This window comes from Spermophilus citellus (assembly GCF_964194105.1).
Source record: "Spermophilus citellus genome assembly, chromosome: 12".
NCBI lineage: Eukaryota > Metazoa > Chordata > Mammalia > Rodentia > Sciuridae > Spermophilus > Spermophilus citellus.
This window is the reverse complement of record NC_138198.1, coordinates 131506932-131532498: the sequence shown is the minus strand read 5'-3', so window position 1 is coordinate 131532498 and position 25567 is coordinate 131506932. Positions and strand designations below refer to the sequence as shown.

Below are 25567 nucleotides of genomic sequence, written 5' to 3'. Positions count from 1 at the left end.
AGCAGAGACACACCACCTGCCCTTCAGCTCTGCGTGGATCCTGAGCCCACTGTTGTAGGACAACTCAGAATCCACATGCACCTACCAGCAGAGCAGGCTGTGAGCCTAGTGTGAGGTCAGAGACAGAAAACAAATGAGCATAGTGTGACCAGTGGAGCTGTTGGGATAACTTAGGTCCAGGACACCTGCTGCCCAGTGAACTCTGGGAGGCAGGAAGCCCTTTGGACAGGGGGTTGAGCATGAGAAGAGAACGGCCACGGTAGGGATACTGACAGGATGAGTCATGATGGGGATCAGGGAGCACATCAGCACCTGGGGCTCATGAAGGCCACCCCTGACCTTGCATCCTCCCTGTGTGAGGGACCAGAGCTGGGACCCACTTGGGGCACAACTGTGGGGCACACACATAGTCTTTGCCACCTGCCACCCCACCCTCTGTGCTCTTGCCCACCTCAAGCCTTGCCAGTGCCAGAACATAAGGGATGACAGCATCCTTCCAGCTGTGACCCCCAGGGTGTGCCCAGCTCACTCTGATGGAGACAAGGTGCAGCCACAAGGGGATCTGAACTGAATTCTCTGGGCACTCCATCTTAAACCATAGGGGAAAAGGACTCTACCCCTGAAATGGATACTTTATGTTCATAATTTCAGCTCACTTTTGTTGCTTTAAAGAACACATTTTCTTAGGAGACTTTTACACCAAAGTATCATCTTCAAAGAGAAAGCTCAATATGAAATTTCTCTAAGCACAATTTCATTTTAAATACGTAGATATGTCTTGTGTTGTTTATATTTCTTTGAAGTGCGGAAGATCCCCAGGGCACAGCAGAGCCTGCGATTTATTAATTGTTGGTTTCACAGCACGTTGACTTTTCCTGCATAGGGTCTCCAGGGTCAAGGACCAAAAATGAAGGCAGTGCAGGTCTGCACACTTTAGATGTCTATAAAAGTCTTCAATCTCAGGTCCTTACAGGAAGCTAAAGGCCAGGGTGACTAATGGATGGCAGGAGGTGGAAGTGGGAAGCAAATAGCCAGAAAGAAAGTACATGTCAACACTTGGAAAGGTTCCCTGAAGCACCACATCTGAGATGCCCTTCCAAGAGAAGGAGTTCTGTGCAAAGCAGGAGCAGTGCAGCCAGGGATGTACCTGCCGAGCACCTGTGGAACCAGCTCCCATCCTGAGCTCCCCGTTACACATCAGCACCATGTTAATTTGCATGTTCCCTGTGAGTCGGGCAGTGGGTTAAGGACTTGAGTGGCTTCCCTGGCTCCTACTTAGGGGTGAAAATGTGGGACTCAGAGGAGCAGCTGGGTAGAGCAGAGACCTTGTGCCTCCCGCTCTGTCCATGCTCACAAGCTGGAACCACTGGGCCTGAAACCTCCTGCTCCTGGTCCTGCCAGGCCTGTCTCGCCTTCTCCTGTGTTAACTCCATATCCTGACCTCCTCAGCATACCCAACAGTCCTGGAGACCTTTGCCCGAAGTGCTTGAGAGTGTGGCACTGATCAATGAAAGGTGACATCTGATCCTATGGTGCAGTAGCAGCAGAAACATGGGCACCTCTAAGCTTGGAAAGCACTGGCACATCCATCCCCAAGCACCCCTGAACCCCTGGGGGCTATGCCCCCCTGTTAAGATGCAGCATGCCCATGAAGTTTCCACCACTGCTGCACCTCACAGGGCCGCCTCCTGCTCGGACCTCCTGACCTGACACCCATCCTTCACCATAGGTAGTCCACTGAGCTCTGCTGCCTGGTGGGCCCAACCCTTAGGCTGGTAATTCTGTTACCAGGGATCTTAAACACAATTTCTCTTTGTGTTTTGTTATCTGAAAAGTGAAAAGCATAGTGAATTGCCAAACTCCTTTCTTTCTGACCTATGTGTTTGGGATTTTGAAGTCTCCTACAAATTTCATTTTGGATACTAACAACCCAAAGCATGCATTCTGCAGGTCTGTGCTCAGTTGGCAGCACTTTTGTTTTGTTTTGTTTGGGTATTAGGGATTGAACCCAGGGGCACTCAACCACTGAGCTACATCCCCAGCCCTATTTTGTATTTTATTTAGAGACAGGGTCTCACTGAGTTGCTTAGTGCCTTGCTTTTGCTGAGATTGACTTTAAACTCACCATCCTCCTGCCTCATCCTCCCTAGCCACTGGGATTATAGGCATATGCCACTGCACCTGACTCAGCAGTTTGTTTTTGAGTTGGGGTCTCACTGTGTTGCCCAGGCTGGCCTCAAACTCCTGGGCTCAAGCCACCCTCCTGACTCAGCCTCCCTGATGGCTGGGACTACAAGCATATACTGTTGCAAAGGCATGAGAAATATGTGTATTTAATGGCCTAATAATTCAACACACCTGACTTTGGTCACTTCCAAAGACTGATCCTTTGAAACAATGGCTTGAGGAAGAGTAAGCCTGACTTGTCCCTATTTTCTTCCCCACTTTCTGACTGAGACCAGCCCACCAACAATTCCTCCTGAGACTTCCATGACCCCACAGCTGTGCAGAAGGACAGGCTCTCAGGCCAGGACCCATGGGACATTTGCCTTTATCTCTGAGACCAGAATGTGAAAACGTTTCCTGCTGAAGGCTCTGAGAGTTGTGCCCGTCCACACCCAACCCGATGTCAGACTTGAGGCCCAGCTAGAAATCCAGTGGCTTCCTCGTCCTCTTGCTGTTTCTAATGCCAACCAAGTCCTGAGGGCAGCAGTGGTTAAGAGCTGGGTACAGCCCCTCTAGAGCGTCCTTGTGCTCATAGGCCTAGGACCTCCTTCACAGAGCTCTGATTCAGCAGGTCTGGGTGGTGCCCTGATGAGGAGCCCTAGGAGAGTGTTAGCCTGGAACCACACTCTGAGCCGCAGGGTTCCCACAGGATTCCAGAGAATGCTGCACCCCATCTGGTGCTCAAGGCCAGCCTGAGGGCACTTACACCCCACCTTCCCATGGAAGGGATGCTTGTTACCCAGAGCCCAAACCTGCAATTTCCCTCCTCCCCTCCCCACTCCCAGAATGCTGTCCATTGCTCCACTTCGGAAGTGTCGGGGTTGGAGCTCCTCCCCTCACGATGCTCCTCCGCCTCTCCCACCCATAAACAAGGTTTCCCTAGATAGGGCAGCATGTGATCATGGAAGGCCTGACTCTTCAGAAGTCCAAAGACTGCATTCAGTTTTCAGAAGTTCCCCTTCAAAGAAAGCCACTCCTCTGCCCAGGCTGCTGTGGAGTGTGGCTCCCTGGCACTGTTCTCAGCTTGCTCACCCCACATGTGTCTATTTGGGAGTCCATCTACAAATCTGACCCTCTGCCGAGTCTGGTGCCTCTCTCATGGGTAGGGATTGTGACTCTGAGCCTTTATGGCCTAGCATTAGCCCCCTGGCCTGTAACAAGATAAATATGTAACAAAAGTAAATGAAAATTAAATTTGGGGGAATGAAGTTTGGTGATTTGTTCCAAAGGCATGAGAAATACGTGTATTTAATGGCCTAATAATTCAATTTTTAGGTGTTGATTTTCAATAAATGATACAAAACTAAGCAAATTTGGGAAACAGGGCATTATATAAAAACTAAGCATTGGAAACATCTTAAATATTCAGCAAAAATAGAATGATCATAAATCAAGCTTATGACATGAAGTTTTTTTTTGTTTTTTTTTAAAGAGAGAGTGAGAGAGAGAGAGAATTTTTTAAAAAATATTTATTTTTCAGTTATTGGCGGACACAACATCTTTGTTTGTATGTGGTGCTGAGGATCGAACCCGGGCCGTTCGCATGCCAGGCGAGCGCGCTACCGCTTGAGCCACATCCCCAGCCCCTGACATGAAGTTTTAAATTGTGTTTTTTTGTTTGATTTGGTTTGGTTTGGTACCAGGGATTGAACTCAGGGGCACTCTACCACTTAGCCACATCCTCAGCCCTATTTTGTATTTTATTTAGAGACAGGGTCTCACTGAGTTGTTTAGCACCTTGATATTGCTGAGGGTGGTTTTGAACTCACAATCCTCCTGTCTCAGCTTCCGGACCGGCTGGAATTACAAGTTAAAATGTGTTTTCTAAAAACACAATGAAAACGTTAATCATGCAACAAGCAGTGACAAAAGCAGGTTGCAAAACTGGACAAACAGCATGCTCACATTTCACGACATATGAATACACATGCAGAGAGGTGGAGGGCACCTACAGCACCCAGGTTTCAGGTGAGTGGAGTCCCACCACGTCAGGGATCTCACTCTACTTTCGCCTCCTTGGATACACCATGTTTCTCGTGCAATGAGGTTATGGCAACATTATAATTATGTAACTTGCAAATTACAAAAACTGGGAGAACACAACAGTCTTTTTTATTATTATTATTATTGTTTGCTTGGCTTTACGGCTGAGCCACATCCCCAGCCCTTTTTCTTATTTTGACGTAGGGTCTGCTAAATTGTCCAGGCTGGCCTGGAACTTGCGGTCCCGCCTGAGGTCTCTGGGTAGCTGGGAGTACAGGCCTGCACCGTCGAGTCCGGTTTACAATAGTGTTTTTAAAACCCCGTTACTTATCTTTCTGACTTCTTCACGAAGTCAAGAGTCAGGCTATATCTTGGTTTCTTTCACTCTTTCCGATGCTTATTAACAAGTCCTTAGGGACGTCGCTAATAATCGGTGCCACCTTTCTCCACATTTCTTCCTTTTTTATGTTAGCTGCCTTCAAGTCTCCCTCTCATCAGAGGGGCGTTCTTACCTGTTCCTGTCCCTTTTCATTTGGCCTGAGCTTGACTGCGCCTTTGGAGTTCGCCCCCCTGAAAGACCTTCTCCCACCTGCAGCCTGGCAGTTAGTGCGGGCAGGTGATGCCCAAAGAGATCAGGTCTCCGCAGGTTCTCCCCAGCACCCTTATGAATAATTACCCAAGACGACGGCAAGTGAGCTCCTTTCCCAGGCCTCCTTTGGAGGCAAACCAAACGAGTTCCTCCACCGGCCTCCCGCCCCGCAGGTCGGTGGTGCTTCTATTCCCAGGCTCCGGGAACGCAGAGAAAGAAACTTGACGTTACTGCGAACAGCAGTCGGGTGGGGGCGTAGCCGGGTCCTCCCAGGCTAGGGAAGGCGGGGAGGTAGGGAGGCAGGGTGCAAACAGGGCTTGGGGAGACAGGGAGGTAGAGAGGTGGGGCGTGGGAAGACGAAGAGGCGGGGCGTGAGGAGGCGGGGCGTGGGGAGGCGGAGCGGCGCGCACCAGCGTCCCCGCGCTCCTCCCGCGCGCGGCCCCTGGAGTCCCGGAGGCGCGCGGCCAGGCCAGCTCCGGCCCGCGGCACACCAGGCAACCCGTCGCCCCAGCGAGCGCGGGCCGGGGCCGGAGCCGGGGCCGACGTCTGGGGGCGTCGCCCCCAAGAGTCTTTCTGCGGCCCCTGAGCTTTGAGGGCGAAACGAGACTGATCGGGGCCGAAACCATGAACCGGAGTTTTCACAAGTCTCAGACCCTGCGCTTCTACGACTGCAGCGCGGTGGAAGTCAAGAGCAAGGTAAGCCCAGGAGGGCTGCCCGACGATCTGCACCCCTCCCCTGGCAAACGATCGGGCTCCCCGCGGAGGGGGACCGGAGCGGTGTGGGAAGCGACCGGCGCCAACTTTCGAGCTCCGGCACCGCGCGCCACTGTGCGCTGGGTTCGTGGGATGTGCATGGGGGACCCCGGCCCTTCTTCCCGCCCCCTGCACAGACACAAAGCCTGGCAGCCTCAGGAGGGTCTTGTTGGGACTGAGGGCTGTCGGACAGTCAGTGCACGCTCCAGACCCGCTCCGCGAGAGCTGCTCTTTTGTTACACGGTAAGAGGCGACCCGGGCGCGCCACACGCTAAGGGAGGGCGGCGTTTCCGGGGCGAACTGGGGGACGGGACTGTGCGGATTCCGGGCTGTGGAGGGCCCGGGGAGGGACCCTGCTGTGCCGCCTCCTTGACTACGAAGAAGCCTCGTTACCAGCGAGGAGGCTGGTCGCTGGCTACAGGGGCAGGGCCGGGCCCGCCACCCAACCTGGCTCCGTGTACCAGATTCCCTGGCCCTGGTCGTGCCCCTAGCCCCCACCCCTGGGGCACGCCCCTGGCCGAGATCCAGCCACCCCCACCCCCAAACGTGCCCCCCACTCAGACACCTCGCCCGGGAGTGCCCCCAACTCAGTTCACACCCCAAGTCTGAGGCGGGCCCCTAGCCCATACATCCTCACCTCCGTGGGCGCTCAGACCTTGACCCGCTACAGGACGCGCGTCCCGGGGCCAGACCCAGACCCCCACCCTGGGCGCGCCCCAGCTCCTGATGCCTGCGCCAGGCTGAGCGTGCCCTAACTTGCGGGCGCAGTGTGCGTGTCTAGGTAATTGGTTGATAGGATCTGGCGCTTCTGCCCTTTGCGGGGGCGGCTTCTTCTCAGCAGACTCTTTTGTCTGGGAGGGTCTCTGTGGTGGACACAGGGGGCAGAGGAGGAGCTGCAGTTACTCATGGCCCTGTGGGAGAGGGGCCCTTAATCCTTTTGCTGACTGCTGCCTGAGAACTGAGTGGCCCGCTCACCCTTTCTGGCTGCGTACCCTTTCTCGGTAAAGTGAGGTGGAAGCTGCCAGAGTGGTGGGAAAGGGGCCGGGCCACTAGCTCTGTGTTCATCTTGGGCACAGGACCAGTGTTTTCTCGCCTGGGCTCTGGGGAGGCGAGTCCCACCCTAGACTACAGGTGGCCCAAAGGATCCATCGGTGTAGGATTTCCAAGGCCCTCACAGGGGTTCGTGGGGGACCTAGCAAGAGGCATGGCCACATCCCGGAGTTGCGGGATTTCCTTTCCTCTTGGGAAGACACAGTCATTTTTGGAATTCCTGCCCTTTCCCCAAATGCTAATTCGGTAATCCCTGTCCATGCCCATCTTCTCTGGTCCAAACCCATAGATCCGGTGTGCTATCCATGGATTGTGAAGGAAGGACCCGCAGTAGCAGAGGGAGTTTGAAGAATCTGCCCTACTGAGCTCTGTACAGTAGCCACTAAGCCCCTAGTGTTTGGGGTTTCTTATTTTGAGATCATTGTAGTTCACCAATAGTTGTGAGAGAAAATAGACCCCAAGACTCTTCATCCTGCCTCCCCCAAAGCTGACGTCTTATGTGACTGGCACCATGTGGCCTATGCCAACTGTGGATATCAGCACAGTGCTGAGTGCTCACTTGTGTAGCCACCAGCTCAGTCAGGTACAGGGCCTTTCATCACAGGGACCTCTCCTGCTGCCTGTTGTGCAGTGCCTACTTCAATTTAAGTGAGTTGGTCAGTGTGGAACACTGTTCTGGTAGTCAGTAGCTGTGTGAGGTGCCTTTTCAAACATAGCAAGGCCCTAGGACAGATCTGGAGGTGCTCTCACTGGTCCTAACCCTGCAGTTCTGGAACTGGGCCTGTGCAGGCTGCCAGGGGCTAGAGTAGGGATCTGCCTTTGCCTGTCCAGGGGTGTTAGTCTGCCTGCCTCTTCCAGCCCTGCTCAGTAGAGAGGTGCTGCCCCATGCCCCACAGGAAACTCAAGTTCAAGAGCAGTGAGTGTCATGTCCGGAGTTTGGACTTGGGAGTCCTCAGGAGGCCTCATGGACCTGGGCCCCCTGAAGTAGCTGTCATATCTCCTCCTGTCACACAGCCTGACTTGCTGCTTGTCAGAGGGTCCACATGGCTCTTCCTTCTGCACATGCCCTCCCACAGGTACTTACTGTGGAGTCTTCTCTGCAGAGAGTGACTGTTGTCACCATATAGGAGGCAGAACTTCATGAGATTAGGACTTAGTGCAACCTGGACGGAGCACCACAGAGCATGACAGTCAGAGAGCTGAGTGGACCTGGGTTCTGCCACCTGCTACCTTTGGGGCTTTCAGACAAGTCATTTAACCTTTCCCAGCTTCAGTTGTCTTGTGTAAAGTGAGCATCATATCTGATTTGCGTACTTTCCAAGATGGAGAGAGTCAATGAATCTGAGCGCAATCTAAGACTGAGCAGAGCCCACCATGGCAAGAGCTCATTTCTGTGGATCAGGATCCTCTGGCATTTCGAGATCTGGGCTGAAAAGTTCTTCAGGCCCTCTCATGTCTAAAATATATTAATTTAACCAATCTCTCAGATTACTTTCAGTTTTTTTTTTCCATAGTAAAACAGTGTTTTTAAGTCTTCACATAAAGGAGTGTGTGTGTGTGTGTGTGTGTGTGTGTGTGTGTGTGTGATGTGAAGATTCTTGGTTCTGTTAAGTCAGTGCAGGGCTCTTATTGTTTGTTTAGGACAAACCCCTAGAAGTAAAATTACTTGGAAGAAAGGTATGCACATTTGTGGGCCTTTCTGTGTGTGTGTGTTTGTGTGATGCTGGGATCAAACCTGGGGCCTCTGTCATGCTAGGTAAGCACTTGGTATGCACATTTCTAAGGCTAATAAATATTGCCGAATGTTCTGGGCACTCATTTCTGCCAGTTTCTATGCTGTTTGATATCTGTCCATCCATCTCTCTCTCCTCTTCTTCTCCCAGTGCTGGGCATTTTCTCATACCTTCCAGACTATATAAATAAAACCATGTCCCATTGTTTGAATTTGCATTTCTTGAGTGATTTGAAGGTTTTCACTGTATTGGCTATTTGTATACCTATTTTTAATTTTCTGCTCTTGTCCTGTATCATTTTTCCTATCAGTTATAAGAGCTGCTAGTGCAGGTGGTGCTGAGTGGAGCTGGTGTCCTATCTTTAGAGGGGCCTTGCCCTCGGCACTAGCTCTGCACTCCCAAAGGGTGGGAATAAGCTGGCACAAGCTGATCCTGTGCTGGCTGGCCAGTCTGCTGGGGACATCTGGGCACAGTGCCTTATATTAGCATGTCTCCTCTGATCCCCAAGATATTATCGCTAGCTGATCTCATTGGCCACCATGGTGCTTCAGGGGCACACCCTTCCTTCTGAGATGAGACATGGGGTGAGATGGAGCCCAGGCCAGCCTCCCTATTGAGTGGCTGGGGACTTGCCTTCCGTGGGCCAGTTGAGAACTGCCTGGACACGGTTTGACTCATCTGTGTGTCAGTTACACCCTCTTAAGACTCTGGTTTGCTGTACTGTGCATGTATGTGTTCAAACAGGTTCAGGGACTTGATCTGGGAAGTGGCATCCAGAGGAGACTTGTCAGGAACCCAGGTAGCACCTCAGTCTGGGGGCATGGTGGCATCAGTGTACCCAGAAGGCTGCCCACCTCTTGTGGGTAGGATCTGGAGTGGTAAAGCATTCTGACAGCCTTCCTGGGGCACCACACCTGGGCAGGGGGTCAAGCCCTTTCCTAGGACCAAGGGCACTTCAGATACAGGGCGGAGTCCTCCCAATTTTATGGAAGGGGAGAGTGATGGCGGTAGAACTGCTGGGTGGTTGGGTTTGTCCAGTTGGCTGTTTCCATGTCAAATCCATGTCTATTCGCTCCCCAGTTCCTCTTGGAAAATTTTAGTTGTACATGAACCTGGGAGTCCAAGGAAGTGCTGTCTCCTTTACAGCTCATCACCCCACCCCACCCCTGCCAGCCTCTTCCCAGCGCACACCAGGGCCCTTCTCTGCAGTTGCCCCTGAACACTGTCTACAGTTCAGAGGTTACGTTCTAGAACAATTCTTTTTTTTTAATATTTATTCTTAAATTTTAGGTAGACACTATCTTTATTTTACATTTATGTGGTGCTGAGGATTGAACCCAGTGCCTCGTGCATGCTAAGCGAGTGCTCTACCACTGAGCCACAACCCCAGCCCTCATTCTAGAACATTTCTTAATGTTTTTTAATGTCCCCCATATATATGTGCATATATGTGCCAGATGGGTTCCAAATGTATTGCAAGTGTAAATAACAGTTCATCAATCCCTGTTACAACCTGTAAGAAAGGCTGTCTCACCCTCTCATCATGCATAAAAAGACACTGAGCCACAGGCTCCTCTGACCTACCCCGGGTCATAAAGCTCAGCACAGGGTCTAAAACCCACAGAACCCACAGCCTGACTCCAGCATCCACAGCTGGGCCACTGTCTGCTGTTGGTGGAGAAGGGCTTGTAGCTCTTAGGAAGGAACTGCAGACCATGGATTCCGGACCAAGGTATAGATACAGGTGTCCCAGCCGCCCCTCTGCAGTGTAGGAGGCCCTGGTTGTCCAGGTCTAGAGCCATGGAAGCACTGGGAGTGTGCCTTGTGCCTTAGAGAAAGAAGCTCCATCGTTCTTGCACACCTTAGGTTCCTGCCGCAAGCCTTTAAAGGAGGGCCTCTGTTTGGAGTCTGTTCTCTGAAGTCCAGTCCCACCCTCTGTCCATTCATTGGCTTATTTGCTTGCTTCTCTATTGAGCATCTGCTACATGCCAGGCACAGGGCCCTCGCTGGGATACAAAGACAGCCAGGGTTGACACCATCCCTGCCTCCGTAGAGCAAGTGGCAGATGTGGCAGAGTGGGGGGGTCCTTTATCACAACATTCAAATCCTTAACTTCATGACTTTGTGAAGCCAGATACCCCAGGGCCACCTGGTTGGCCCTCTGTCTAACAAGGCCAGCCTCCATGTTGAAGCCCTGGGGTTGCCCTCTGCCTCTATGACAGAGAGGCCTGCCAGGCTGGCTGGCTCAGGTTGGGGTTGGCTCCTCTGGCGGGTGCAAGGTTCCTGTATGGGTCTTGCCTCCTCTGGGGCTTTTCAGTCTTCCTCTCGTGTGTTTTCTGGGTTTAGCACATTGGGAGGCCAGAAAGTTAACAGGATTCCTCAGATTCTCCAAGGGAAAATTCAGCATCTAACATGTGAAAAGTGGTGCTCAATCTGCAGTAGGCACCCAATAAATGTCTGTTCAGTTGATTCAAATGAGAAATGACTGGATATTCCTGTTAGCTACTAATTCACAAATGGTCTGTTAGGCTACTTTAGGAAATACCTACTTTTAAAAGAAAGTGATGAATACTTAGTTACAGTTGGCTGATTGTCAAAGCGTCTCTGAGAAAGGCCAGTGCCTCGCCCCCTCCCTGCTTGTCAAGGTGGTTAAGCTAGTGCCATGGGTCAGTGGTAGGCAGGGCTGGAAAAGATGAGCTCGACAAGGCATAGCAACTTAGGAAGCTGAAACTCCATCACTGTTTCTGCTGCTGTTGGGCCTCCTGACTTCCTAGTGCTCTGCACGGCCAGCTCTGTGTCTCCAAGATCCAGCACTGTTGGCTTCTTCCAGCAGACATTTGGGAGTGCTCTACCCTGTCATTCCCTGCTCCTGGGGTCTGGGCCGGGCTGCCCTGCCCCACCTCTCCCTGAGCTTCATCTCAGCCTGTCCATCCAGAGCATTAAGCACTTGAAACCTCAGGGCCTTCTCCATTTCCATGCTATTTGTGTTCTGTCTTCACTGTGGGAGTGACCTCAGCACCACCTGCAGCCCAGCACTGAGTTGTCTTTGCACATAGACTGTGCCCCCTGCCTGGATTTAGGGTGGCGCTGTGGCTGTGGCAGGTCTGAGGACACAGGAATCCCAGAAGGACTCAATCACACTTATTAAGTACTTGTGGATTAATTAAAGCAAATCATTAAGTTTGCTCTCCAGAATTTAGGGCTCCTGCTTATGTGTGAAGTTTCCATAGCCTTCCATTCAATGCTGAGGTCGAGTGGTTACTTTTGTGGGTCTCTTGGCCATCCCTGAGTCCACAGCAGTGGGGCATTGTGGGGAAGCGGGTTGGGAGCAGAGCTGAGAGTTCTGCTTTTTCTGCCCTCGTGGACCCCACGAGGCTCCATTCTTACACTCTTGCTTCAGGATGTCACTGCTACCTATCAGGGGAACTTCTCTGCTTCTAAAAGTCCTGCCTTCTGAGTGAATGTGTCTGCTTTCTACCTTACATCATCGGTACTCCTGTCAAAGGCTGGACTATGAATCAGTGAGTCCATGGCCACAGATCTTTACTGAGACAGGATGGATGGACTAAGACACCCAGACCCAGAATGCTTCCCCTCAGTGACTTCTTTTGGGGACGTATGCTGGTGTGAAAGGGCCGAGAGGGAACCTAGGACCCTTAATGTGATTGCTTTGGGTGGTAAGCTATTCTAGAGGAATTTAGATATGAAAGCCATATTAGTGTCCTGTTCTCCATGGGCAAGGGACATGCACTACTGGCTGCCCACCCCCCACATTCCTAACATCACTTCCTCGCTGTTCTGACAGAGTGTCACTATGTGATACAATATACTTTTCTGCCTTCTGTGGAGGTGGTGGCCCCTCACCCCCACCCTGTGACTGCAGCTCCCTGGGGCCTACCAACACCAGTATGGTGGCAGCCAGTCTGTGCTGAAGCTGAGCAGTTGCTGAGTTGGACCGTGTCATTCAGGTGCTCGGTTATGTCTGAAAACTTCGCAGGAACATGCCTCTTTTGCTGGAGGTGGCATTGTTTGCCTGCAAGATGACCCCATGTCTGAACAATGGCGGCTGCAGATGTCAGGTAGCCTGTTGTGAGAAGCAGTGCCTTGAGAAAGCCCCACTCCCACCTCATGAGGTAACGAGCCCTGCGGCCCTACACGTGAGGTCTGTCTCTCGAGGGTCCTGCTGCTTTTTCTCAGGGATGTGGCCTCACCACTATGGGAGGGGCAAGGGGCTTGAAGGTACCTCTCTCAGCTTAGGCAGTGGTCACAGCCTGGCCGAGGATCAGCACCGGGTGCTTAGTCGCTGAGATGTGCCGTTGTGAGGTTGCCCCAGGTTCTTTCTGCAGCCTGTTTCTATGGGCCCCTCCCTGCCCCAGAAGCCTGATCAGGCCTGTGGGAGAAGCTGCCACCCAGGAGGGTCCAGGTGTGGGTGGCACTTTTGAGTGAAGTTTTATATTAGGCTCCTTTCTCTAAAGTACCTGCCGTGTGCTTGGCAGAGTCTCTGTTGCTGCTCTTGACACCTTATGTGGTAGAGTCCCCACCTGGAGAGATGAGGACCCTGAGGCTCAGCAAGGCAGAGCCATTAAGTCGCAGCTCTGAATTGCAACACCATTCTACATGCGACTAGTCCATTACCCTGCCTCCACCTCAGGAGAAACAGACAACACCTGCTGCGCTGAGGTCAGTGTCCCCCACCTCCCTTCTCAGTGTCTCCGGACACCGACTTGGGGCTGGGCTGCTTCCTAAATGCCTCCTGCATCCTGTGAGATCCCCTCTCCTCAGCAGTCTGGGCCTTTGATCCTTCCATGAGTGTTGGCATGGGGTATGTCTGGCCCTGTGCAGTCTGTCTGGCGGATGCAGGGAGTGCAGACCAGGAGCACAGGCCTGGCCACCTCACCCACTTCCTTTTGTGCTGCAGTGGCTCTCTGTGGCTGGTCTGGAGCATTACTGATCCCTTCAGATCCAGGCACGGAAGGTCACTTACAAAGGCTCACCAGAGAGCACCACTTCCACCCAGAACTGCAGGCTCCAGTCACTCATGGAGTTACAATAAACCCTTTTTATTTTGAAAAATTACCTTAAAAATAGCTGCCTTTCCACAAGGAAAGGGACAGGCTGAGCAAGTCTGTCAGGACCCACGCTCAGCTGAAGACCAGTCATATCCCACAGTGCGAGCCAGCCACACAGCTAGCTTTGTCACAGATGCATACACAAATGTTCAAGTTTGGGTCCTGAGGTTGAGCAGCACCTGTGAGAGCAGGCACAGTGAACTTCTCCAGGCCTCAGGGAACAAGCACCTCAGGAGAGGTCTCACTCTCCCATGTCACATAGTGTGAGCACCAGAATGCATTCTTGTCACACTCACAGCGGCCTTTCAAGAAATGTGTCCTCATCCCTGTTCTACCAGGTAGGCACAGGCTCAGAGCTTAACACCTGGTCCAGAGTTGCAATGCCAGCATGTGAACCTGTAGCCTGGCTCCACCCAACTTGGCCCTGATGTCTGAGTTTATATCTGTAAGTTGCCTGATCCAGCCCATACCCTCTTAGCCCCTCTCCAGCTCTCTGCCCGGAAACCACCTGACTCTTCCACATATCATGAGCGCACATTGGAATGTGCCCAGTTTCCTCTGCAGGCCAGGTTCCAGCCATGGAATGACTTCTCGGGAAAGTCCCATAAAGGTGGGTCAGATGAGCAGGCCCCAGGCACCCAGACCTTGGCTGGCCCTAGCCCCCAGGTCTCTCTGGGACCTCCTGTGCCCAGCTTCTGAGCAGTCCCCTCTGTGCTTATTGCTCCCTTGTAGACAGCCCCTCTCATCCACACCCAGTTGTCTTCTTCCACCTGGGGGGTCCCTTACTCCTGACCGCCCCCAACCACTGGAGCACTCCAGGTTTTGTCTTAGTGCTCCCTGAAATGTGGCTTTCACTTTCCCATTACTAGCCTTGTGACTTCTAGGCTAGGTCTTCTCTTCTGCTCTGTGAAATGGGGACAGTGACACCTTTCCAAATAGGCTTGGTGTCAGGACTGAAGGCCACGCACATGAGGCCTGGCACTGACTTTGTGGTCCCGCATGTCTCTGGGCCTCTTCTGACACCAACCAAGCCTACATTAACAGTAGGCCCCAAGCTACAGAGCATACAAAGCACACGGAAGGCCAACAGCAGGCCTGTGGGCAGGGTACATGGCCTCACAGGGGCCACAGGTGGGGCACAGGTGGGCTCTTGCATCAGCAGGCACCTGGGTATCTCATGCTCCATGCAGTAATGGCCCAGACAGTTCTGTAGGTGTGACTGTGGCACCACTATCACCCTGGGCCGTAGGGGGTGGACAAGGCACAGGAAGGGGCCAGGTCCCACCCTGCCTGACTCACAGCCTGTGGCCTGATTTCAAATGTGTCCCAACGCGTCAGCCAGGAAGTCATCCCACGGCACACCACTGCCCGGTCCCACGCTCCGACAGATAGCTCATTGGTTGACAGCTTGTTTCTTGTTAGCCTGCTGCCTCCTCTTTTCCTGCATAGAGTTCTTTCCAGTTCTCTATAGGGCGTGTGCACGCACACACACTGATAGGTTCTGCCCCTTGAAGTTCTAGGGCAGCTCCTGCCCACCAGACACACACACACACACACACACACACACACACACACACAAGAGCATTCGTAGCGCGGATGTGTGGGTATGGCTGGATGTCCAGCCTCTGTCCCCCTTCCTGAAGATTCTGCTCTGGGCCAAGTCTCTGACAGTCTAAGATGGCTCTGCAGTTAGAGCTGGGCACTGAGAAAGGAGAGCCTTCTTCCTCTGGGGGATGCTCTTGTGGTCCCAGGAACCACCTCCGAGGAGAACGGAACACCAGAGGTGACTGTCCGTCTCAGCACCTGTCTGTGCTTGCCTTTCTGCGCACCACGGTGGGCCCTGTGTGCTGTCCTTGCTGCTCTGGTCTGGGCTGTGCAGGCTCAGTTGACACTCCGTGTGCACCCACTCTTTCCCCTCCTTACACGCCTAATTTAAATCAGAGCCTGGGTGGACGGCTGCTCCACTGGAGTCCCTGTCTGTAACCGTGTGCCTACTGTTTAATACCCTGCTGGCCAGCATACCCCCAGGCCCCGGAAGGCAGGTGGTGGTTGTTCAGCAGCACATACCCACCCCAGCTCAGGCCAGGCTTAGCTGGCATTCAAGACAGTCCTGTTGAATGAATGCATATGAAAAATGCTCCCTAGCTGCTGACAGCCGGGTCCTTGGTCCTCAGAGCACAGGCACTGTTCTAGGAGAAGGGGGCTGAGGTCTTGTGCCTGCAGAGCTCCGGAGGATGCTGGTGCTACTGGCTCAAGGGATACCTGCAGGAGCAAGCCCTGGAACTGCTGATCCCTGCCGGGGCCCAGCAGGCCCAGACTCTGTTGGTCTTTTGGGGCTCCTGGATCAGACAGGATCCCCAGCTTGGGTGTTGCACCTTGTGCCATCCTGTCAGTTTCCATTTGAGATCACACAGCCAGTTCAGTATTGTGTTCTGTTTTCCTCACTCACGTAGTGTAAAGAATTCCTGGAGTTCTTTAAACCCTCTTTCTTCTCTGTCTCTCACTCTCATTCTTTGTCTCTTTCATCTTTCTTTCTTTCTCTTTCTTGACAGGATCTGGCAAAGCTGCCCAGGCCAGGAACTTGAGGATAGGAGGATGTGCCATCACCCAGGCTTAAACCCTCTTTTAAATATCACTTCTCTTGACTTCATCATATTTCTGTGAACCTGCCGTTTCTTTTCTTTTCTTTTTTTAAAGAGAGAGAGAGAGAGAGAATTTTAATATTTATTTTTTAGTTCTCGGCGGACACAACATCTTTGTTGGTATGTGGTGCTGAGGATCGAACCTGGGCCGCACGCCTGCCAAGCTCGCGCAGCTACCTCTTGAGCCACACCCCCAGCCCCTGCCATTTCTTTTATGTCCTCGTACAGTTTCCGTTTTACACTATTGTAAATACTGTGATGAGCGTTTTCTGTGGGAATTTCTGTAGGAGCTTGTGATGACCTGAGATCATCCTCACCAAGGGTCTGGGGCAGGGCCTATCACCTGGATGGGGCCTAGCACAGGGGATGGGCCTCACAGGGAGAGGCTGGGTCTCACAAAGTTGGAGGCACCCAGCACAGGTGAGGTGGGGTCCCATCTAGGGGTGCATCCTCATGGTCCAAGGTAGTGACCTGGAAACAGCACTGTAGATTGTTTAAAGTCTGTAGAGACCACCAGGGGAAAGGAGGAGGAGAGGGAAAGGGGAAATGCTGAGGAAGCATATTGGCTGAATTATATTATTATATCACGTGCATGTATAAATTTATAAAAACTAATCTCATTATTATGTATAATTATAATGCACCAATAAAAATATGGGAAGAAGACTATAGAACTACAAAAATGAAAAGTGTTCTTCATGTGTGGAAGGATGGGAGTGCCTTTTGTTCAAGATGAATTTGGTATCTAAAGAGAGGGCTTTGCAGAGCAGGCCTGAAGGCAGCATCCTAGTGACTTTCCCCAGGTCCAGAACAGTCCAGAGCAGGGGCTTTACCCTGGCCATTCATTTGGGGCCTTTTCTTCCTCTTAGCTACTCTGCCTTCCCCAGTGCAGAGACCTGCTGTGGGGGCCTGTAGTCCTTAGAGCCAAGAAGGTTGAACCAGAGTTAGTCTAGGGTACCGAATGCGAGGATGGAAGGAGGATCCTTTGAATCACATTAGAGGCTCTCTGCCCCTACCACCTGCCTCCCCCCAGTCCTGCCTCTGCACTGCCCTCCTCCTTCTAACTCTGTGCACTTTCCTGATGCACAGGTACACATGCCTTTCCAATGAGTGCAACCTACCTCCTGTTCCTCTTTGAGGCTGGAATGACGGAGTGGGGGGAAGTTCCCATGGCAGAGCACGGTGATGGATGTGGACGTGCAGGAGGGAAGGTAGCACTTCCGCCTGTAGGGACTCAGGGCTTTCCTCAGGAGCCTGTGACTGGCCTTGGCGCACCCTGGCAGACAAGACATCATGAGCCAGGCCAGAGGTGGGCCAGAGAACCTGGGCTGGCATCCATGAGGCTAGCTCCATGCTGTTGGGAAAAGAGGGATGGAGAGCAGGCCGCAGGTGGAGAGCACAGGCCCCTTTGTATGAGCAACAGGGGAGAGCTGGGAGCCTGAGACCCACCACAGCTTAAGGAGGCTAGAGGACAGAGTGGCCCTTGTGCTGCAGGGGTCTGGGGCCCAGGGCGATGGGGCAGACACTGCTGCACATGAGCTGGTGCGTGGCCGAGCAGGGCCAAGGCTGTGGCAGTGCACATGTGCAGGGCAGGGCTGATGGGACTTAGCTAGAAGAACACAGCCCTTTCGTGACTGTGCAGAGTAGCATCCTGTCCTTCTGTTCATGACATTCTCAGCCAACATCAACTTTAAAAAGTTCTAGAGTTTTAGTCTAAAGCTGGTTGACAGATTTAATTCATTAGTTCAGTGAAGATCACTGCAGAGTTGGGGAGGTCCTGCCACTTGTAAGGGGGATTAAGACTTTAAAATGTGCAACTGCTTGGGGTTTGGGAGGTGGCCTGGTCTTTTGGCTGGTAAAGACTGCCCAGTTTCTGTGGCCTGTGCTAGCCAGTGTGACGCAGATGGTGACCACCTCTGTGGCACTTAGAAGCCAGGAGCCAAGTGATGTAACCTTTCTGAAGTTTGGGGGCATCTAAAGCCGGGGCATCTGCCCCATAGCACCATGGCATCCAGCAAGGAATGTTTCCACAGTATACCAGTCCAGCGGCCCACACGTTGGGGACTGTTGGCTGCTGTTGTTTAAAGGCTTGCAACCCATGTTTGTTTCTATCTTAAGCACAAAATACCTTTTGCAGAGTGCATAAAAGCTACAACCACTGGTTGTCTGTGAGGTGGGGACCTGGGGAGGCTCCAGAATGCCTCTTGAATTTCAAGTTGTGTGGCTATATTCCTGTCCAAACCATAAAGAGAACCCATGTGTGTGATCTTCATCTTAAAGTGTGTTCAGGAACCCAAGGATGCTCTGTGAGCATGTTGGGTGGTTTCTGTGTGGTGGGGGTGCAGTTGCCTTGGTGGGTATCTTTGTGGGCCCTCAATAGCAGCCCCAGAGAACTGAGCTACCCAGCAACGGTGCCCAGGGCTCAGGCACATGAGTCTTATTGGGTCTATGGGAGGCACCATGCCTGGAGTCCCCACCATGGGGAACTCTGGAGTGACGCTTTCTGCCAGTTCGCACGAGCACATGTGATTAGCTCTCTGACCACCTCAGGTGAGCGCTACCTTGGTCTGGGTGCAGAAGAGGAAAGAACACTTTAAAAACAGTAGAGCGCTTGGAGGAAATGACCAAAGGTAGTAGAAAGTCAGAAACTGCCTTCATCTTAATCCTGCTTATCCATGAAAACCCACCCGAGAAGGAGGCAAGCAGGGACAAGTCAGCACAGCAGAGGGGCAGAGAGCCAGGGCCAACCTCCCACTGGGCCTCCTTGCTGGGCCCTCTGTAAAGGGGCCAGGCTGCCTGCCCAAAGATCAGCAGCTGCGCATGTGCACCTCATGCCTGCACACAAGCAGTAGAGTCAGTGGGAGGCCGCTCCCCCAGGCATTGAAGGACAGCAGAGGACCCAGGCCCCAAATGCCCCCTATTACAAGACTGCAGCCTGCAAGGACAGGACTGTTTATAGTTCTTACTCCTCTGAACCCTGGTGAAGAAGACACAGCCAGGCTCAGCATGAGGGGGCAGCTGCTTCACAGACTCAGGGAGCATGTTGGGGTCCATGTCCAGCAGGAGCTGCACCTGGCTCAGCAAGAAGGTTTTAAGTAAATAGTAGCTAAGTTGGGGATGAAACCTGGGACCATGTTTTCAGGGGTGAGAGAGTGCATGTGTGGCTGGGCTGCAAGTGGCTCCATTTGTGATGCAGAGAGCTCTGGAGCAGGCAGCAATAAGGGTCTTCTTTCCAGCCTAGAATCAAGCCCCTCTATGAACAGCTTCAGCATTGTCCCCAATTCTGGCATGCCTGAGATACCCTCAGTCCTGGCTTGGCTGGCAAACCTTCCTGGTGCGGGTCTCTTGCTGTGGGTACTCCTGGGCCCACTTCAGTGTACTATGAGTCTGCCTCGCTTTTTTTTTTTTTTTTAAAGAGAGAGTGAGAGAGGAGAGAGAGTGAGAGAGAGAGAGAGAGAATTTTTAATATTTATTTTTTAGTTCTCTGCGGACACAACATCTTTGTTGGTATGTGGTGCTGAGGATCGAACCCGGGCCACATGCATGCCAGGCGAGCGCGCTACCGCTTGAGCCACATCCCCAGCCCCTGCCTTGCTGTTTTTGTGCCCTTAATTAAATCATTAATGTCTCAGTTGGAGGTGTCCTTCCAAGCTCCTCTGCTGGGGACTTGGGGATCGTGAGAAGCTGTTCATAGAGGGGCTTGATTCTAGAACATTTTCTTCACCCAAAAAGAAGCCCTTGGGGCACAGACCCCTTGGCAGCTCCCTCCTCCAGCCTGTGGCAGCGCTGTCACTCTTCCTGCCTGCTGATTGCCTGCTCTGGGTGGTTCACGTGAGTGGATGCACATGCTGCCTGGTTTTTTGTATCTGGTACCTTCACCTGGCCAGATGCTCTTGAGGTTCTTCTTTGCTGTAGTGCAGACTAGTGCTTCAGGCCTCATTGTGACTAGGTCATGTCTGGGTGCAGTCCTCCGCATGTCTTGTTCATCCATTCTTCAGTAGTGGACATCGCCTTGTCTTCACTCTGGGTGATGGTATCATGACTCATGCCCATGTTTCCGTGTGGACATGTGCATTCATTATTTTTTTTTTTTTGAGGGGGGGATATGCCTGAGAGTGAAGTTATTGGGTCATGTGGTAATTCTGTTTGATTTTTTTTTAGCAGCTTTCTTTTTAAATGGTTGTACACAATACTTTTATTTTGTTTATTTTTATGTGGTGCTGAGGATCACACCCAGGGCCTCAAACATGCTAGGCAAGCTCTCTACTGCTGAGCCACAACCCCGGTCCTAATTCTGTTTAATTTTTAAGAAACTGCTAGCTCTTTACCAAAGCAGTTGTACTATTTATATTCCTACAAAAACGGATGAGGGTTCATATTCCTTTTCATCATCACCCATATGTTCTTATCTTAAGGTCCACTATTTCCACCCTGGGGACCACATCTTCAACTCATGGTGCCTAGTGACTCCTGTTTTTAGCTTGTGTTTCCTGGCGACTGGCGATATTGAGCTTCAGATCCTGAATCTAGGGTCCATTTCTTTGGGGCAGTGTCTATTCGGGTTCTTGGCCCACCTTTTTTAATAGGTTAGTTTGCCTTTTTACTGTTGAGTTTTAAGGGTTCTTTTTTATGTTCCGGGTACAAATCCCTTATCAGACATAAGATATCTGCTTTAAAAATATCATCCACATTTCATAGATTATCTTTCCACTTTCTTTTTTAAAAAATTCTTTAGTTGTTGATGGCTGTTTGTTTTATTTGTTTATTCGTATGTGGTGCTCATGGTTGGATCCAGGGCCTCATACATGCTAGGCAAGTGTCCCACCGCTGAGCTACAGCCCCAACCTCTGCTTTGATGGGTACCCTTTGAAGCAAAAAAGTTTTAGATTTTAATGAAATACAGTTTATCTACTTTTTTGTGGCTTATGCTTTTGGTATCCCATCTAAGAAATCAGTGCCTAACCCAAGTACTGAAAATCGAATCCTGTGTGTTCTAAAACTTTCATGGTGTAACCCTCAGTTTGTGATCCAGTCTGAACTCATTTCCCTGGGTGGAATGAGCTGGAGTCCAGCTTCCTTGCTGGGCATGTGGACCTGCAGTCGCCCAGCACATTTGCTGAAAAGACTTTCTTTCCTCCACTGAATTGTCCTGACATTCTTATGACATCGACTGACGTATCCCTGATTCACTTCTAGCCCATCAATCATCTGTATGTCTACCTTTATGTCAGCATTACAGCATAAGTTTTGAAATCAGGAAGCGTGAGCCTCCAACTCCACTCTTTTTCAAGATCTTTTTGGATATATTGGGTTCTTTGTATTTCCAAAAAGTTTAGGGCCATGTTGCCAATTACTGCAAAAAAGGCATCTAAAAATTTTTTTGTCATTCTTTTTTTTAAATTTTTATTATTAGTTGTTCAAAACATTACATAGTTCTTGACATATCATATTTCATACATTTGATTCAAGTGGATTATGAACTCCCATCTTTACCCCCTATACAGATTGCAGAATCACATCGGTTACACATCCACTGTTTTACATACTGCCATACTAGTGTCTGTTGTGTTCTGCTGCCTTTCCTATCCTTCACTATCCCCCCTCCCCTCCCCTCCCCTCCCATCTTCTCTCTCTACCCCATCTACTGTAATTCATTTCTCCCCCTTGTTTTTTTCCCTTTCCCCTCACTTCCTCTTATATGTAATTTTGTATAATAATGAGGGTCTCCTTCCATTTCCATGCAATTTCCCTTCTCTCTCCCTTTCCCTCCCACCTCTTGTCCCTGTTTAATGTTAATCTTCTCATGCTCTTCCTCCCTGCTCTGTTCTTAGTTGTTCTCCTTATATCAAAGAAGACATTTGGCATTTGCTTTTTAGGGATTGGCTAGCTTCACTTAGCATAATCTGCTCTAATGCCGTCCATTTCCCTGCAAATTCCATGATTTTGTCATTTTTTAAGTGCAGAGTAATACTCCATTATGTATAAATGCCACATTTTTTTATCCATTCATCTATTGAAGGGCATCTAGGTTGGTTCCACAGTCTAGTTATTGTGAATTGTGCTTCTATGAACATCGATGTAGCAGTATCGCTATAGTACGCTCTTTTAAGGTCTTTAGGGAATAGTCCAAGAAGGGGAATAGCTGGGTCAAATGGTGGTTCCATTCCCAGCTTTCCCAGGAATCTCCATACTGCTTTCCAAATTGAAGGCATCTAAAATTTTGATAGGGGTTGCATTGAACCTGTCAATCAGTTTGGGGAGTATTGCCATTTGAACAACATTAAGACTGGTAATTGATGAACAATAGAATGTCGACCTGTCCAGTTAGATCTTCTTTAATATTTTGACACCATTCTGTAATTTTCCATGTGCAAGTTTTCACTTCTCTTGTTAATTTTATTCCTAAATATTTTATCCTTTTAATATTGTTGTTAATTTGTCAGATTTGTTTTCTTAATTTCATTTTCAGATTGCTCGTTGCTACTGTGCGCAGGGTTTATTTTTGCATATTGATTTGTTAGCACTGGCAAATGTTTTTCTAGATTCCTAGGACTTCCTGTATACAATGCGTGCCTTCTGTGAATAGAGTCGTTGCCTCTTCTTCCCTTCAGTCTGGTGTCCTTGTTTCTTCCCTAACTTTCCTCTGTAGAGCCTCTCTTACAGCATTAATCACAAGACGTGACAGTGGGTGTTCTTGTTTGTTTCTGGATCTCAGGGCATTGTCTCTTTAACCATTGAGTCTGGCATTGTCTGTGAGTCTTCATAGAAGTCCTCTATGAGGCTGAGGAATTTCCCTTCTGTTCCTAGTTTGTTGAGTATTTTCATCATAAAAAGATGTGCTTTGCAGCTGTGGTTGTGGCTCAGCGGCAGAGCACTTGCTAGCACATGTGAGGTACTGGGTTTGATCCTCAGCACCACATAAAAAAAATAAATAAAATAAAGGTATTGTGTCCAACTACAACTAAAAAAATGTTTTTAAAAAGATGTGTTTTAGGGTTGGGGTTGTGGCTCAGTGGTAGAGCCCTCGCCTAGCATGCACGAGGCACTGGATTCGATCCTCAGCACCACATAAATGTAAAATAAAGATATTGTGTCCACCTAAAACTTAAAAAATAAATATATTTTTTAAAAACGATGTGTTTTACTTTTTTTATCTGTTGTGGTGATTGAATGGCTTTTGTCCATTAATACACAAGTATGACATTGATTTTTCAAATGTTAAACCAACCTTGCATTTCTGTGATAAATCTCACTGGTCATGGCGTGTAGTTCTATTTAGATGTTTTGGGGTTTTTTTGTTTGTTTGTTTTTAAATATTTATTTTTTAGTTGTAGTTGGACAAAATACCTTTATTTTGTTTATTTATTTATTTTTTATGTGGTGCTAAGGACCGAACCCAGGGCCTCGCACGTGCAAGGCGAGTGCTCTACTGCTGAGCCACAACCCAGGCCCCTATTCAGATGTTTGGATATGATTTACTAATATTTTTTGAGGACTTTTGCAATTCTTCATAATGGATGTTGGTGTGTGGTTTTCTCCTTGAGGTTTCTTTTTCTGGTTTTGGTATCAAGGTAAAACTGGTGTCACAGAATAAATTGGGACTCATTTTTTCCTCTTATTTTTTGAAAGAGTTTATGAAGGAATGGTACTAATTTTGTAGACATTTAGTATAATTTCCCAATCAAGCCATCTGGGCCTGGACTTTTCTTTGTGGGAATTTTTTAATTCGTAAATTCAGTCTCCTTACTTGTTGTAAGTTTTTTGAGATTTTCTATTTCTTTTTGAGTTAATCTGGTATTTGTGTCTTTATAAGAATCTGTCCGTGTCATCTAGGTTATCCAATTTTGGCATATAGTTACTCATAGTATTTCAGAATAATCTTTTTTAAAAAATAAAATCTCATTTTAGAACAGTTTCAGATTTGTGGGGAAATTGCAGAGATAATACAGAGAGTTTCCAGACACGCCATGTTCAGTTCCTGCTCTTAACATCTCATTTTGATCATTGGTGGTCCCCGGCCACTGCACTGGCAGAAACTGAGTTGGTGTTCATCAGGTTTCCCTGGCCTTTACCTGAAGACCTTTCTGACCTGATGTTCCAAAATCTTATCCTGAAAACCACACTCTATTGGGTTGTGAAGTCTTCTTCTGCTCCCTTTGACCTTGCTTCGGATGACCATGTTAGTTTTGATTGAGGAGGACTGGTCTGATATTTTGTGGAATCTCTCAGTTGGGATTTGTCTGTTGGTTTTTCAGTGTTAGAATGAGACTGTGGACTTTAGGGAGAAGGACCACAATGGTATAGTGCCACTTTCATCACATGTTACTGATGTGATGTATGTAGTGCTAAAGATTTGCTAATTTTGTTGATCTTTTCAAAGACCCAACTTTTGGCTTGTTATTTTCTCTAGCTTTTCTAGCTTTTATTCTATTTATTTCTGTTCTGATCTTTATTTTATTTATTTATTTTTTTTTTTTTAGAGAGAGAGAGAACTTTTTTTAATATTCATTTATATTTTTTTTAGTTCTCGGCGGACACAACATCTTTGTTGGTATGTGGTGCTGAGGATCGAACCCAGGCTGCACGCCTGCCAGGCCAGCGTGATACTGCTTGAGCCACACCCCCAGCCCCTGTTCTGGTCTTTATTATTTCCCACTTTCTGCTTGCTGTGGGTTAGGTTGTCTCTCCCCCCCACCCCCGTCTACCTTCCTCCTCGTTTCTAACGACAGAAGTTTAACTGACTGATGTAAATGTTTCTTTTTTAATATAGGTGTTTACAGCTATAAATTTGCCTATAAGCCCTGTGTTAGCTGCAGTCCAAAGTTTTGATATACTGTATTTTAATTAATCTCTATTTTATAAATTCATCCTGGTGATTCTTTCTTTAATCCACATGTTATGGAGGAGTGTGTTGTTTAATTTCCACATATTTGTAAAACTGAACCCCCCATTTTTATCATCCTATTTCAGGAATAATAATAAGTGTAATTATTAAAATAATACGGGAACAACACTTCCCTTGGCTGGAAGCTGTAGAAAAGAGGAACTGCATGTCTTTCCATGTAGCCCAAGTGTCTCTGAGGACCCCATGCTTCCTAGAAGGAGGCGCTCAGGCTCCTGTTCACTTCTTGCCTCTGCCTGGGGTTAGCCGCTTTGCCCTGGGAGCCCTGGATCCTTTTAGGTCTAAATGATGGAGCCTGAATCAGGTACTGGGGGTGAGGGTGAGCATTTTGATTCTTTGTCTACTGATTTGCCTGCTGACCCAGCCAGGCACAGCAAGGCAAGCTTACCTAAAACCTCTCTTAATAAGTACTGGTTTTGGATTAAATCCAGTTACTGGTTTAGAGGGAGACCATCTCCCAGGATAGGCATCCCTTAGCAGCATGTTGTGGGGCCGAAGAGGTTGGAGTGGTACCTTGTCGAAGCCCCCGTGTAAACCAACATTCAAACCAAGACTCTGAGCGCAAGGGAGTGGCCAGGCTCCCACCAGACTTCATGGTGGTTTGGGTCATGGTCTTCCAA

The 25567-nt window shown here is 49.6% G+C and overlaps 2 protein-coding genes across 25 annotated transcripts in view; one reads left to right on the top strand and one right to left on the bottom strand.

The window, feature by feature from the left end:
- The window catches only part of LOC308631694 (glyoxylate/hydroxypyruvate reductase B-like), a 218494-nt gene that overhangs the window by 23461 nt on the left and 169466 nt on the right, over positions 1 to 25567 (bottom strand). The window lies entirely within an intron of this gene.
- Positions 5202 to 25567, top strand: part of PARD6G (par-6 family cell polarity regulator gamma) — a 57165-nt gene continuing 36799 nt past the window's right edge. The window contains exon 1 of the mRNA XM_081262961.1: positions 5202 to 5494. Coding sequence (XP_081119087.1) covers positions 5423 to 5494 — 72 coding nt within the window. The 5' untranslated portion in view covers positions 5202 to 5422. The remainder of the gene's footprint in view (positions 5495 to 25567) is intronic.